The 15303-nt window shown below is 34.5% G+C and overlaps 1 protein-coding gene across 9 annotated transcripts in view; it reads right to left on the bottom strand.

The window, feature by feature from the left end:
* Window positions 1-12: 12 nt before the first annotated feature.
* Window positions 13-15303, bottom strand: part of FBXO8 (F-box protein 8) — a 17137-nt gene continuing 1846 nt past the window's right edge. For 4 of the 9 annotated variants that reach the window (XM_065836482.2, XM_065836486.2, XM_071807699.1 and 1 more), the window contains exons 2-6: window positions 11738-12074; window positions 9395-9521; window positions 3206-3324; window positions 1392-1588; window positions 13-649 (exon numbers count right to left, since the gene is read on the bottom strand). In XM_065836482.2, the coding sequence (XP_065692554.1) occupies window positions 462-649; window positions 1392-1588; window positions 3206-3324; window positions 9395-9521; window positions 11738-12066 (960 nt within the window). In that variant the 5' untranslated portion in view covers window positions 12067-12074 and the 3' untranslated portion in view covers window positions 13-461. Of the gene's footprint in view, window positions 650-1391; window positions 1589-3205; window positions 3325-9394; window positions 9522-11737; window positions 12078-12827; window positions 12964-15303 lie in introns of all 9 variants that reach the window. The other 5 variants (XM_065836488.2, XM_071807700.1, XM_071807701.1 and 2 more) reach the window with 3 other exon arrangements.

The raw sequence follows: 15303 nt of genomic DNA, 5'->3' as shown, positions 1-15303 counted from the left end.
AATACAACACTATTAAGAGATAAAAGGAGAAATTTTAGTTAAAATATCTTACAATAAAATAATTATGATTATAAATCTCTTTAGTTAAATATATACACATTACATGGTATTCTAAAAAGAAAGAACTTATTAAAGTTTCAAGCGGATCTAATGCACAAATTCACCACTTCATCAGCTTAGACTGTAATGTCAGTTTAACATTTGTAAATGGCTGTGTCAGACTAAGGGCATTTTGTGCAAAACAAAAAATAAAGAAAAACAAATCTCCAAATCCTTCTGTTCCCATGGTAAACAGAAAAGCTAGTTTACACGTACACACACTTACACACACAAACTTTGATTGTATACAGAGGTTAGAATGACCAGCACTAAAATAACCCCCATCTCTACAAAATAATTAACTTCTTGAATTGATGTAATTTTTGAAAATTACAAATTCTAAGTGCTAGCAAATTGTGCTTTTAGGCAGCCACATGGCCAATAAGGTAGATGTTGTCATAAAGGTGCCCTACAAAATCTTCACTAATATTCTGTGCAGCTCGTCGTGTATTTCGGATGAATTCCCTCTTTGACATTTTGTTCTTCACGTGAGGACTTGTTAGATCAATGGAAAGTAGAATCAAAGAGTAACACAGTACATAAACTGCATCTAGACAAGAGAGAATAAATAAAAAAATTAAAAAGGAAACTATGATCATTAAAAAATATTGTTCCCTGTCCAAGAAACTTACAGTCTACATCATCTGGGCTTACAATTATATATGCATATATATACACATATATAACAACTCAAAATGGTATTCCAGTGAAATAAACTCTAATAGAACAATTTTCAAAGTAATAATGTCAGCACACTGCCAAATGAGCATTTACAAACCTCTTAATATCTCTACATTATCCAAAAGTCACAAAGGGCTTTATGCACATTCATTTAAACAGATTCTTGAAGTTTTTGTAAACTAAGGCCAACATCCTGCTAAAGCTTATCTTTAAATATGTAAGCAGTCCCACTGCCGAAACCAATTAGAAATGCTTGTTAACTTGAGTGAGGCCCAAAATTCCCTCTCATTTCTGTGGGCCTACCCACAGGGCAAAATGTTAAGTGTGTAAGTCTTTGCAAGAGGGAACTTAGAGATACTACAGAGTGTAAGCACAGACAAAAGTGAAGGAAAGATAACGCAAAAATAAAATTTGCTTATCTAGGTCTAAGAAAATATGTTTTTTTTTTCCAACCCAAGTGGGATGATGCCTGTATACTGAACCCGCCCCCAAGCCATGTCTGTACTTTCAGAAATGCCTGTTTAGGTGCTGATTTTAAAACTATGAAAAACAGTAGCACCATCCAGAAATATAAAGAATGATGCACTGAATCAAAGCTCTTTGTTGCTTACCAGGACTAAGGCCAAGTTCTCTCATCAAATCAGGGTTACAAGCACAGAACCTGTGAGAGAACTTTGTTATGAGAGTCTCAAGGTACTCCCCACGCTCCTCGGGAGCATGAATGTGTCTGAAGAACTCTCTCAGTGCATTTGGCAAGAACTGGTTTCTGAAGTTGTGCAGCGTCACAAGGTCATCCAAAACATCTCGCCTAGTAGAAAAAAAATCCCACATAATTAGAGAAGATCATTTTAACGCTTTAAATATGAGAATGTAGATTTTAAAAATGAAAGCTTTAGAACAGTTCATGAGCTTAGTTTTTTGTGGACAGGCACAAAATATTATAAACACATGTTCTTCAGACACTTCCAATAGTAGCCAAATACTACAAAAATATACATTAATCAGAATTCTAAGTTTCTTCATACGCATATTCAATCACAGTCTACATAGCGGCTTTGCTTCCTTTAAACTGTCCGAGCCACTAAAAAAGACAGTAAAGGGAATAGATTAATATGTGTCATACACTTTGGTTCCCAAGTAGAAGTTGTTACATGAGTATCTTGTTAAAACTAGGCTTAAGTTAGATAAAATTTGCTCACAAAACCCTTTTAAATTCTAAGTCCATCAGGGTGCAATGCTGTCAAGCATTTTCCACTGAACACTGAAACATCTAAAGCATTCAGACTCGCCTACATAAATGGATGTGCAGTAGACATCTGAAGGAAATTTGGAAGCAAATTTGAATTGAACCAAATAATATTCTGCTATTTTTATTCTTTCTATTAAACATTTCAGTACTAAGAGGGAAGTTTCAACAATAGAAACCTAGTTTTTATTTTTAGTGCCTGATTACACTCTGTTTACAAAGGGAAGATGAATAGTGGTAGGGGTTGCTAATATTAACTTGCAATCATCCATTAAATGGTTTTACATTTTTTTCTATTGCCAAAAAAAACTGATAATCTGAAGTTTTACAGCACAGGACCGCCAGCAGTGATAACTACAGAATGATTCCTTTTATTCCTTTAGTGATACAGACTGAGGAGGATGAGTAGCAGGAGAGGATTCCTGCTAGAAGCGCTGCTGTCCCTCTGCTCTTCCTTCCTATTTAGGTCCAGTTATTATTCTCCTCCTCTTTCAACTTTGCTTGAACGTGTTGGTGCTCCTCTTTCCTGATACTGCACTACCCCAACCTGAAGGTGTCCTGGAGGGCAAGAGAAAGCATTGTGGAGGTGGGAAAGCATGCTGCAGCGGGAATAGTGTTCCCCACTGCAGCTCATACTGTCTCCAAGATGATGCTCAGTTGCATCTTAGGAGGTGGGTATGACTTCCATTCGAGAAATACCAGACAACCCAACAATGGTTAGATGATCCAACATTAGTTAAAAGGTTACCATCACTTGGAAAACGGATAACGGCATTTTCTGATTAACACTCATACTAGATAGAAAAAAAAAGAAACCTCGAGTCTAAAAGCCAGCAAAATACAAAATCTGAATGTCATACAGCACAAAGATTATCCTATGCAGTTTAAATGCTCACTATAACTTCAAAACAATTTATGCCCAGAATTGCAAAAATGCAGAAAAAGCACAGGATGCGAGATTTACTGGTTATAGGTGGTATTTTCAGGAGTTCTTATAAAGTATTACAGTTGCATAAATACTTAAGCTGAATAAGTGTTCAGGTTTAGCAGCAGCATTACTTAGTTGCATTTTCTTGTCTTTTTATGTCTTTAAAATTACATCAATACAAGCAAAATGTTGTTGGATGGTGCTGTACATTGAAAAAGAATAGGAAAAGTCTCAAGAGAAATTGAAATTACCTTTCATCAAGGTAGATTCTCAGCTTCTTCCAATTTAGTGTTCTTGTGCAAAAGATAAACTTAGCTATTTCTTTCGGTGAATCATCTAGTATGCCCTTGGACATGAAGTAGTTGACTCCCTGAGGTAAAATAGATGCATATATAAATGTTTAATTCTCATGAAGTGTTTAGAAACAAGCACTGTACTTGGAATGTAGGAACATAATCCCATTAACTAATTGTTTTTTTCAGAATGATTTCTCTTCCTCTAAATCACATTTCAACATGCAAAATACACTTCAAAATTATAAATCAAAAGCAAAGAAACAATTTCTTGTTATTGTTGAGATTTCACAGTAAGAAATTTAAAATTATGAACCCCATAATGACCACGATGATTCCTTAATATTTTATTTTCAATGTAGACTAGTATTTCGGTTTTCATACTTTTATAATTTTATTTAAAATGCTGTGGGGACCATAACTTTTAATTTCATAACTTTTGTAAATACGAAAGTCTTAGCCATAAGGTGTTTACTCTTTAATATCTTTCATTAAAACATTAATTTTAACATTCTCACATGTATATATCACATTCAAATAGATGCATTAAATGCATTTGTTTAAATGTGTAATAATGCAAATAAACACAAGCACACTGATTTCAAACCATAGGTAAATATCAACATGTATAAATATGCATACACACAAAAAAGAACACTGTGCCTAACATTGAAAAAAAAAAAAAACACAACCAAAAAAAGCCCAAACAACTTAAAAAGATAGAACAATTGTGTATATTTTATATTTGTGTTAAAATTCCCCAAATTTTCCACACTTTGCCAAGCACATACATTTTTTATACAATACACATGCCAACTCTAATTTAAAAATAATTCAGTGATATTCTGGATTCTTTCTGTTCATTAAAATATCCCAAATCATAAAAATATTTTCCTTATGATCTCAGAAATCAAAACCAACCTAATGCATTTTAAAAATGTTCACACTTTTCAATAACAAAAAACTAAATCTGATAATAACTAACTAATTTCAATTCCCTTTGGCAGGGCCTGTGAGTGGTTCTGTTCATTTGTTACAAAGAAGTTACTTACATACAGTATCTCTTGACTATACCATAATGTTGAAACAGTGTAAAATGTGTAGGACAGTGCATTTCTGTACCACTTTAAAATATTTCTTAAATATTTTTTCATAAATCTTGTCTTATCAGACTTCACAATATTTTGCAAGCCTGTCATTTTAGTTTAAACAGACATAGTGGCAACCTGTCATTCAGTGTAAAAACTGACTTGCCAGTGCTCTTCAGTCTTCCTTAAAGAAATAAAGAACTAAGCGCAGGTTTGGAAAGTTGTTTTATGAAGTGGATTAGTAAAGCAAAGTCTCAGTTATATCAAGCAAAAAAGAAATCAAAATATATGTGTAAGATATTGATAACACCAGTGAAAAGTCAACACATACTCGTAATATCATCTAGCTGGTTTTACCACTCCATAATTTTTGCTTATATGTATCTATAGAAAAAAGCAGTTAATCAGGACACTTGTTTGTTTGTTTTGTTTTGTTTAAAGCATGTTTTATGAAATGAAAAAAAATAATATTTTTTTATACAGGTAAGACAACTGCCAAAACAAAACCCTAGCGATTTTAGGCCCTGATTTTAAGAATCTTTATTTAGGACAGTAATGAAACATGTACTGCACTATAAGCTTGGATTTAAGTCCAAAGTTTGCCCATAATATGGATGGACAATGTAAGGTTAAGTACTTTCTTGAATTAGAGTTAAATAGGAAACTAAAAATGTGAAATCAAAATGAACATCAACTGCATATTAATTCCTCAAGTATTTTTTTTGCAAGTTATACAAGACCAGCAGCAGAACATCACCATTGCATATATTCTGCCTTAATAACACTTATGCATTTGCTTCAGTAATAACTATTTGCTTAATGTAATATAAACTGAAGTCTGGTGAAGAGGTCTCAGTACTATCCCTGCTGCAATTATTTAGCAACCACTTGTGCAACATAGCCAGAAAATACCTGGCATGTCATAGATGAGGCAGGATGAAAATACCACCTTCTTTAAGACAGACAATGGGTTGGTTTCTCTGTGACAGTAAATGTCAGAACTAATCTCTTTCATGAACTAGATTTGAGCTCAAGGTAGGATCTTCAACTGATAGGGCACCAACCAAGTCTTTGTAAAGCATCTTTATTCCCTGTCTCTGGTTCCGTCTCTCACCCACCACACATAATGCTTAACAATATCTTTCTCTGTGAGTGCATTCTCATTTTCCTCATGTTCTTCACAAATAATCAGGGTATAAACAATATATACTTCAGCACATGCCATCACTTTTAACCGCTTTTTATTTCTTCCTAAGCAACCAGAAATACTTTGCAACAACAGAAACCTGATTCCTTTTTAATGTTTTCAAATTTTAGCTCACAGCAAATGAAATTTATTTACATGATTTACAGCATGTCATTTAATCTGCTTTTTGTAACACTGTAAACACTGCCTTCAATTCCTCTCAGAACCCATACTTCAAATCACTTTTGGTAGCTAAAATGATTGCTTGTTGCAGGTATATTAGCTGAAATAAGTAGTTCTACACACTATTAAAATCTATGCTAGAACTATTTATCAGCCTTCTGGAGATTCTCCTAGGAAACCATTCACTGAAGTCAGGTAGGCAGATCTGTGCAACGATCTATCAGGTCTATGTAATGTTTAGGAAACAACACAGGATGAGCACACACAGTATGTTCTTCTAATTCTGATTTAGTGGAAGAGTAGTTAGGTGAACAGTACAACCACCAAGATTTCCAGTAGCTCTGTGCGTGCCTAATTTACATGAGCAGCCTGCTTGTCACTACCACGTTCTTTCCTCACATTAGACAATCTGGAGAGATGCCTTCAGGATACCTTGCCTTTGCAGCAAGAATATTAACACTGAATTTCAAACAGCTCTGGATAAAATCTTAATGTATGAAAGAGTAATGCAGAGTTTTCAGAAGGTTTCAGCTGTCTGGTCCATTCCAACTTTTTAGACAAATCACACAAAATTACTTCTCTCTACAACATACACATACTTTTAATATTCTTAAGGACAGATAAATCAATGCATCTCAAAATTGGCTTGCTTAGTAGATCACTATGAAATAGGATAATTTTCCAAAAAATTTGCATAGAAATATACAGCATAGTAAATGTTCCATCATCTACAGACTATCTATGATCAAAAGTCCAGTAAGGTAGCTTTATGTAAGTGGCTAACAATTCATTTATAATCAAGAAAAGGTCAGGAAACTGACCTCCCTGGCAAAAACTAAGGGCAGTTGGTAATGAATAAGACAATCAGAAAGTGGAAAGCCAGGCTTAGTATAAGCATTGTCTTACTGTATTTTATTGTTATGCTACATAAAGGAAATCCGGACCTCATTAAAGTCTGAGTGTTTCAGTAGAGTCCAGAGTCCAATAGATCAATAAAAATAAAGACTATTGAACAGAATCAGTTAGGATCATTATAATCAAGAATGAAACAAAAAGTAGATTTTCTTTCCTGACCAAAGGGCTCTCTTCTCCATCTTCAGTTCCAATTTTAAATACAAAGCATAACTCCAGGTAATAAACTTGACAAAATATTTTGTAGGGATTTAGAAACAGTATACAAAACAGTGGGAAATAACGTCTGGTTGCTTACAAATTCTGAGTCATAAACATATCAGATATGAAATGAGCACTGCATGAGGAACATTTCACATACAATCCTTAGAATAAAATACAGCAGAGACCATGCAGGCAGATTAAACACCACAATATTAATATTCAAGTGTTAGCGCTAACTCTAAACCACCCCCTCTCCCCAAAGAAACAAAAACCAAGTTCCAAAATCTTGGCTACCATGGTGCTGCCATATGAAAAACAAAACCAAACCAACACACAAAAAAATAATGAGAAACCAAACATGCACTGGAGTATTTTTTTCATATTACATGTAATGTGATTAGACACACCATTTCAGCAGAATGTGAACACCTGCTATGAATTACGCAAGCTCATGCACACAATCAACACATTAAACTACAGCAGATATCACAACACCATGCACACAACAATGGCTAACCAGAGAATCCTACCACAAAGAGTGCAGATGCTCTTCCCTACCCCGTGAGCCACCGCTAGCTCTGGAGCTGTTGCTGTGGAGCCTGGTTACCCATTTTCATGACATGGGCGGTGTCCTTTGGAGAATCTTGCTCCTGTGGCTGTAAGTATTCCTATTTTTATAGTAATTTGATCAGGTCTGTTATCAAATGTAAAGCAGAGTTTGGCAGGAAATTCGGAGGTGCAATTTGTAATAGTGGAATGTCATATAAATTTCAGTCACAGTGTCCTTATAATAATAATTCTGCCAATATCACAGTTGTAAACAATAAAAGTAATAGTATTTGTGAATTCTCCTGAAACTCAGGCCCTGAATGATTCCTACCAGGCTATGGTGCTCCACAGGGAGAGAGGAACAGAAGCCCTTAAGGAGATATCCTGAGGTTCTCATCTCTCACTAGGCCTGAAGCAGACTGTTGGTACTACTATCGTACAATATAACCAAAACGAACCCAGAAGAAGTAACTGTAGCATAATACATTTAATATCTAATTTAGGTATACTATAAGGTAGCTCTACTTTGCAGGTCTTAATTTATTCTAAAAATAATGAATGACTTATTCAGTGCCTTTTGTGAAGGTTCCAAATGCTTCAAACCTACCAAGATTACTTTAAATTAGGTTGGAATATAACAGCATATTATAAACTAAGACAGTACAAAATTATGTTAAAACAAATTGAAAGACAAAGAAAAATTTGGGTGAACAAAGCTATTACCAATTAAAACTTGATATATTATTGAAAACACATTCAAGTTACCTAAATATTGCATTTCATCTGAAAATCTTTACATTTATTACTAAATTCAGTAAAAACCTGCTGGAAAGCAATGCTAATCACTCAAGTGGCAAAGTGCTGATAAGATGTCTCAACACTGTGTATCACAGTTCAAAGCAGAGGCCTACCAGGGTAATTACAAAATTCTGTAATTTGTGACTAATAAAAGTAGTGGGTTTCTTTATCAAGCAGAATATGAGATAAAGCAAGAATTTAAATCAGATCACATTATTGTAATGATTCATACAACTGCTTTATTAATTTCACTCCGTGGTCACAACTTCAGGTTTTCTGTATCATATCAGCAGAGTGAACTGTTGGCTCTTAGAAGCATTTCTTTTCATGTATCTTAATCCTCTTCCTACTTTGGATTTATTAAATTACAACTTCCTTGTGTATATATAAATATATGCAGGAAGTTAATATTACTTTTTGTTCAGGGCTGTGTACCTTCTTTCCCTAGGACACATGAAGCAGCAGTTTGGTTGTGTACACAACAATCTCTTTGTCACTTGGGTGTTAATTGCATATCTCCCAGGCAAAAGCTGTCTACTCTCAAACTTCTTTCTTCTTTGAAAGGTGACAGAGCAAAAGCAGAAACTGACTTTTCCAGTTAGTTACACGAATTAATAAATGGAAACCTTTTATTTTGACATGGGATATTTTTAGAATATATGTTGTTATATACTACAAAGAAAGATTATGCATAACAAACATCCACAGAAATCAAGTCAAACTCATCTTTAGGATATTTCAGCAGTACATCTTTTTCATAATATTTCAAGATTTGCTCCTTGATAGTAGAAATATTTAAAAATCCCTTACAAGAAACCATAATTGTCATGGAAGTAATTGGTGTTAATTTACACCTAATCCTGCCTTAACTGAAGTAGGATCAAACCCATACTCTGCAGAAGCACTTTAATTTATATAAGCATATTATTATCCTTTTTAAATTCACCATTGTCTCCTCAGTTAGGATCTCTGCCTCATTCCTAAGTCAATACGTAGTTATGAATTTCTGGCATTCATAGGTCAGGCTTAAGGGGCAAGCCATGTAAATGATGTGCACAGGTACTATATGCAAACAAAAAAGATCACGATAGGGCTGTAACTTAGTATTAATCACTCCTACAGCAAAACAAGCACTTATTAAAACTTGGCTTTTAGTATGGTTGTAATTATAAAGCAACAATCACAATTATTTTAACGGTTTATTACTGTCAGCAACAGTTCACTTACCTCATCAGGGTTGGCATTAAAGGTGAGACTGCCCTCATCTAGCTGCATGTACAATTTTCTAAAAGAAAATCCTAGAGGTGGATTCTTATTGTATATAGAACAGTGACCCCAAGTGGATTTGCACAACCTATGAAAATAGAATGAGTCTATTATCAAAATTTCTTTTTGTATTTCACGTATTTTACAAAAGCAAAATGTAATGAACACTGCAAAGCCAAACAAACTACAGGAGAAGTTAGAAACAGGTTGCTTGTAACACTTAGTTTTGAAGCCTTTTGCATGTGTGTAGCTAAAGTCTTAATTTATATGATTATTGTTTTCTTCTCACACAGGTTTTGGTGTCTTTGAGTGCAATTTCAAAACATTTCCCAGTAAGTGGCATCATGATGACATTCACATAGCTGAGACCTCTGGCACTCCTAGTATCTGAACACTGGCAAACTGTGACAAGTTGCTCTCCTACAGCAGTATCACAGTTTTAAAAAATGGTGTTTCTTTTCCTGTGTCCCAGTTGTGCAGTGAGTGGGACACATCTGCACAAAATTATGCCATTAACTCACTGTTTTCACCATCTGTCCTTTTCCACTTGACCATCCTTTCTCCATTCTTGCCTATTCTTAATCATGTGATCCAGCCCCATCCTTCTATATCTTCTACCCTCACTCCATATCTGTGTCATTTATTTCTGTCTATGATCTCAGCATACTTGATGACACCATCTGAAATTCCCTTGAAATTTCACACTCTAGGTGTTCTGATTGTTATCTAGATTCCTTACTGAACTGGTAGCTTTGACACATCTCTTTTGCAAATAATTGGGCACAATGCTTAGGACTCAGAAGGCAGCCACTAAGGACATGGGAAAACTTTGTTTTCAGTTCAGGAACCTGGGTCTTATTTGGACTGAGTTTGGAGCTGCAGTCACAGGACTTGCCAAAACCTAAATTCAAACACATCCAGTAGAGGTGGAATATTGAAGACCAAGATGTCTACAGAGATTATGCAATTTGAGATTTTTATTAATTTACTAAACCAGGACACATTTTCACTACCAAAGTGTATGCTTTGAACTGAGTATTATTTGGGAAGATTTCACTAAAGATGATTGAACTATTTCCCAGGATGAACTCTTGAGGAAAATACGTATTTTTCCCCCTGTACATTAAGAATATAGACTGCATACAGTTAAGAAGCTCTAGTATCTTCAAGCTTTGGTCCAGGGAACTTATTTCTATTTAGCTTGGTTTTGATACAAAGAACTGAGAGCAATACAATGCATACTTACTCAACTGTCAAGCTATTTCAAATAAATTTTAGCTTAGCAGGATCTTCACTAGAATTCCTGTTTCCTGCCAAGACAACAGTCCCCAACAGCAGAACAATTGTGACTAAGAAGATATAATTGCATTATCCTAGTGCTGAGTTCATAAAGCATGATAGGAAGGGAAGCTGCTTAATTCAAATGCAGAGGAACAAAGAAATAGGAGGAAGAGATGTAGAACACAAGGAAAGGAAAAGAAACAGGACCTAAACAACATCCCAACTATTACAGTAACACTAAATAATGTCTGTTAATGGGTAAGACTATGTTGTGAAAGAAGATAAAAGTTCTGCTGACTATCTACACTAAATACAGGCATGATTTCATGAGTCCTTCCTAGTGTTGTAAAACATCAAATTTCCAAGAAAATTATTTTAATTAAATGTTGATCTTAAGATATTTTATTTGGTCGAATGTTCCTTTATTTATTTTCTGGACATACAAACTCTGCCTATGTTATATAAATGTGTTTTAGTAGTTAAGACTGCAGAAATTCCACCTGGCACATTTGCAGAACTGACCTTTTCTTTGCCCTTTTCATCACCATCTTCCAAAAAACATACACTTAAGTTGCTCTGAGACAGGTACAGTAGATGACTTCCCATCCCTTAGTACTTGGAGCTTGAGCTGAATAGGTTTGTTTGCTCAAGCTACATACTTGTTTGAAGCTCAGAGAAGTAATTGTACAAACATTTGAGATATGCTTTCAGCTAATACAAAAGTGAAGACAAGTCCTTGTTTTTTTCCCCATGATATATCAAATAACAGGTGTGTAGTAATACACATGTATACTTGTACCAAGCATACTTGTGTAAGCACTAATCTCCACTAATACCTGACAGTAATTAGAAATCCAGAATAACACATTTTTAAACTATATTCATGTTTCCCTTATGTTAAATCTCATTTAACTTAGGAAACCTTTGCTAAGGTTAGAATGACAGAAAGCAAATGTTGAGAAATTTAAAATCTAATAGCTATTTTCACTACGTCCTGGTGATACTTTTTGTTTGTTTGCTTACCCTTGCCAGAGAAGCTCATCATTAGCAAGATCCTGCCAGACACATGAAGCTAGACAGAGATCAGTTGCATTCAGGTATGACAAAATGGTAAAACTAAGCTCTGGTGGCAGCATTTCCAGGTTAATGAATCCTTCTTGTTCTTTAGATTTTCTTGTCTTCAATAGGTGGTAGATATCAATGCCTCCTTGGGCTTGTTTGCGATGGCTTGTATTGGAAACGTTGTTTGTAGCTATCCTCCTACCATGTTCTCTGGTAAGATAACCTTGTCCACTGTATCCTTGGTGTTGCAGTTGCTGGCTCCTAGCAACTCTCCAGAGTCCTTGACCCATCTGCGAGCCTGCTGGACATAAAATCCAAATTAAATGTTGGCAACTCTTTATAAATATTTGTAAGATAGACTCAGCACACACTAGAAAAATGAAATTGTAGGGCTGATCTGAATAAAAAAAAAATGAGTTTTGTCAGAGTTATGCTGATGATGTAATCTGTCTCTAATGGAGCAACTGAATAAACACTGAAAAGAAAAACCATAAAAAAGGTAAGTTTATTTTTTTAAAAAGTTTCTATGCTTGAAGAGTTATGAAATTAACAATAAGCTTCTGCAAACAGCACCAAACATTATCTATGTCCTATGGAACTTAAGCCTTAACCATCAAAACATTTGGAATTATTATCTTCAGACTTCCTTTAGAATTTAATAAAGATACCTTATTTAATGAAGTTCTATAAAATATAAGAATAAATAAAAATGTCCTCAGTAGCGGGTAGCACACAAAACTAGGCTGTGACTGACATTAACACAAAGCTTAACAACGTCAATGATAATCCATTAAGAATTTAGTTTCTTGTTTCTGAACAGCCAAAATATCTTTTCAAGTTTTCTTGCACAGTAGCATAAAACCTTCATGATAAGCCTTTTTTATCTTACTTATCACCCTGTTTGTTATTTTTTGTCAAACTTTGCTACAGATGGTAATAAAAAGAACAGATCCTGAATGATAGTCAGTTATCAAGATTTCTCAATACCACAGCTCAAACTTCAGTAACCACCTGTATTTACCAAGAGGGGGAAAATTAAAGTACGATGTACCATTCAGTACGGGAATGTTGTCTTCATCGCATCACAAGTGGTGTATATTCGGTGATCTATCTTATTTTTCAACCTTTACTATGATGACAGATCATTAAAGTGAATGTATGAGGCATCTGCAGGTTCCTGATGGTGACTTTCAAAAAAAGAAACACTTATAGCGTGGTCTGGTAGGATCTCATAGGTATTTGAAATTATTTATATTTTGTTAGCATAGGGATTAAAAATGGGACTTTGACTGTTAAAGGTTGGACACAAATGCAAACTGTCCTACATAATCAGAAAGAAACAAGCCACAGATGCAGTGAGTGATTATGGGAAGAAAAATTGAGAAACTGGAGAAATTACACAAAAAAAGCATAACCAAGATGAAACAGATAAAAGACAGGTTCAGATAGCTGGTGAAGCAGTCATACATATACACATCCATTGAGGGAATATTTAAGAATTCATTTCTAAGTAAGGTACCAGTTATGAGGAAACTGTAGTCACATTTTTCAATTCAGTAATACATTAGTTTTCACATAAATTAATAATTACTTTTATTCTATCTTGAACTATGATATATTTGGCTTAATTATTTTATCATACAGAGGCAGGTTAAACCATGATCAACTGCTATAAATAATCAGGCAAATTAAAAAAAAAAAAAAGTTTAGTAAGTCACCTCATAAATAGGATATACAATTGGCTGCAAAAAATGTATGCATAATGAAGGTATTCTTATTTTCTTGAGAGTAGCATAAAAGTTTTAAAAGTCCTTAGGGCTATCAGTAAAACAACTTCACAAGAGGAAACTATACCACAATCAGACATTTAAAAGGTGGTAACACAAGGATGAGCGGTCTGATGAAACTGGGCCTTGATAACTCATGCTGGTGTTTGCAACTAATTTATGAAACTTCTAGCTGAAAATAGAACATATTTTTTTCATGTGATAAAGAACTCTGCCTTTACTTTTCATTGCCTAGCTAGATTAAAATAAGAGGTAGCAACTTTTTTTAAAAGAGACATTCCCATATCCACAGTTGCTCAGTGACACTTTTTCCTGATTTTAAGCAATAAATCTCTCCAAGGAGAAGGATGTTACCAACCTTCACGCGAAAGGAGGATCACCACATCCTGTTACAATAAAAATCAAGAGCTATTAAATGAATAAGCGATAGGTGTGTCAGAACTGCCATTCTGGACCACAAGCATAAACCCATCAAGTCGCCTGCTGCTCCTATTACCAGCACTGAGCAGGCAGAACATACGGTGAAGTGCAGTGAAGAATCAAGCTAAAAGCCAGTTTGTGTGGGTAGGCAGGAACAGCCAAGGGCTGGAAGGAAGAGGGGAGGCTTTCCTAAGGGATGGAAAGAGCAGATAAAGAATATTTCTGACCAAATACAACATTTCAGAAACAGCTACTATCACCATGCTAGATGATTCCATTAAGGTAGAGTTCCATTTTGCTAGGCATTGTATATGAGCTTTTAAATTAATTAAGTACAGTATTTTGTAAACAGATATCTCTAAATATCTTGGAAGGCTTCAACCAGTTCTTGACCTTAGCCCTGCGAGTAAATTGAACACTGCCAACAAGGCATTACACTTTCAAATATGCAGATGCCAAATTTAGAGGTTGCATTCACTCTTGGAAGATATTGGATGATCTGAATGACTGAATAATAATTCAATTCAATTATGTAAAAAAAATATGGTTTTGAAAGAGGTAAATGTACACATACACATGCAGATGTAACTCAATTATAATCTGCACACTTTTTCAGTGTAGCTCTTCATGTAAAAACAAAAATAAAATCTGGCTGAAAATATAACATCGATTCCAAACAAAATGATAAAACAGCAAAATACTAGTTTTAGGGACAGAGAGAAACAGGAGTGAGTGCTTGTAGTTGTTCATTATTATTTCAAGTCCTTAATCTGAAGCAATAGAAATCAGCAAGAGAAAATATGACAACATTTAAATATTAAACCTCATATTTTACAAAAGTTTTAATGAAAGAACCTCTTCTAGGTAAACTCTGTATGTCAAGTAGAGAGAAAGGAAAGTTCTGTTAAATGGAGAAATCTATTTGTTAAGATAACTTTTTGTAAGACAAATTAAGGAATTTATTTTGTTAGCATTTTTGCCATCTTTTCTGACATTAGTTTATATCATAACAAAGCCACATTTGTATACACATTTAAGTCCCAACTGTCAAAAAATCTTCTGAAAATATTAATTATTTGGACATAGTTTAAATAAAAGGAAAAAATTAGTAACAGGAAATTGAAGGCTCTGAAGATCCTTAGGAGTCATAGTGACAAGGTTCATAATCATAACACACCAGAAAGATGACAGAGAAAGACCAGCAGTGCCCAGTCAATTATCAAGCTAATTTTATACTATCAGGTAAGTATCTGGCAATTTTGTAATAGTTTTCAAACCTCTTCAAAGTCAGATTATCTTTCTGTCCTATATGCGCTACTT

The sequence above is a fragment of the Patagioenas fasciata genome, chromosome 4, assembly GCF_037038585.1.
Source record: "Patagioenas fasciata isolate bPatFas1 chromosome 4, bPatFas1.hap1, whole genome shotgun sequence".
Classification (NCBI taxonomy): domain Eukaryota; kingdom Metazoa; phylum Chordata; class Aves; order Columbiformes; family Columbidae; genus Patagioenas; species Patagioenas fasciata.
Note: the sequence above shows the minus strand (reverse complement) of the source record. Positions and strands in the feature narration are given on the sequence as shown.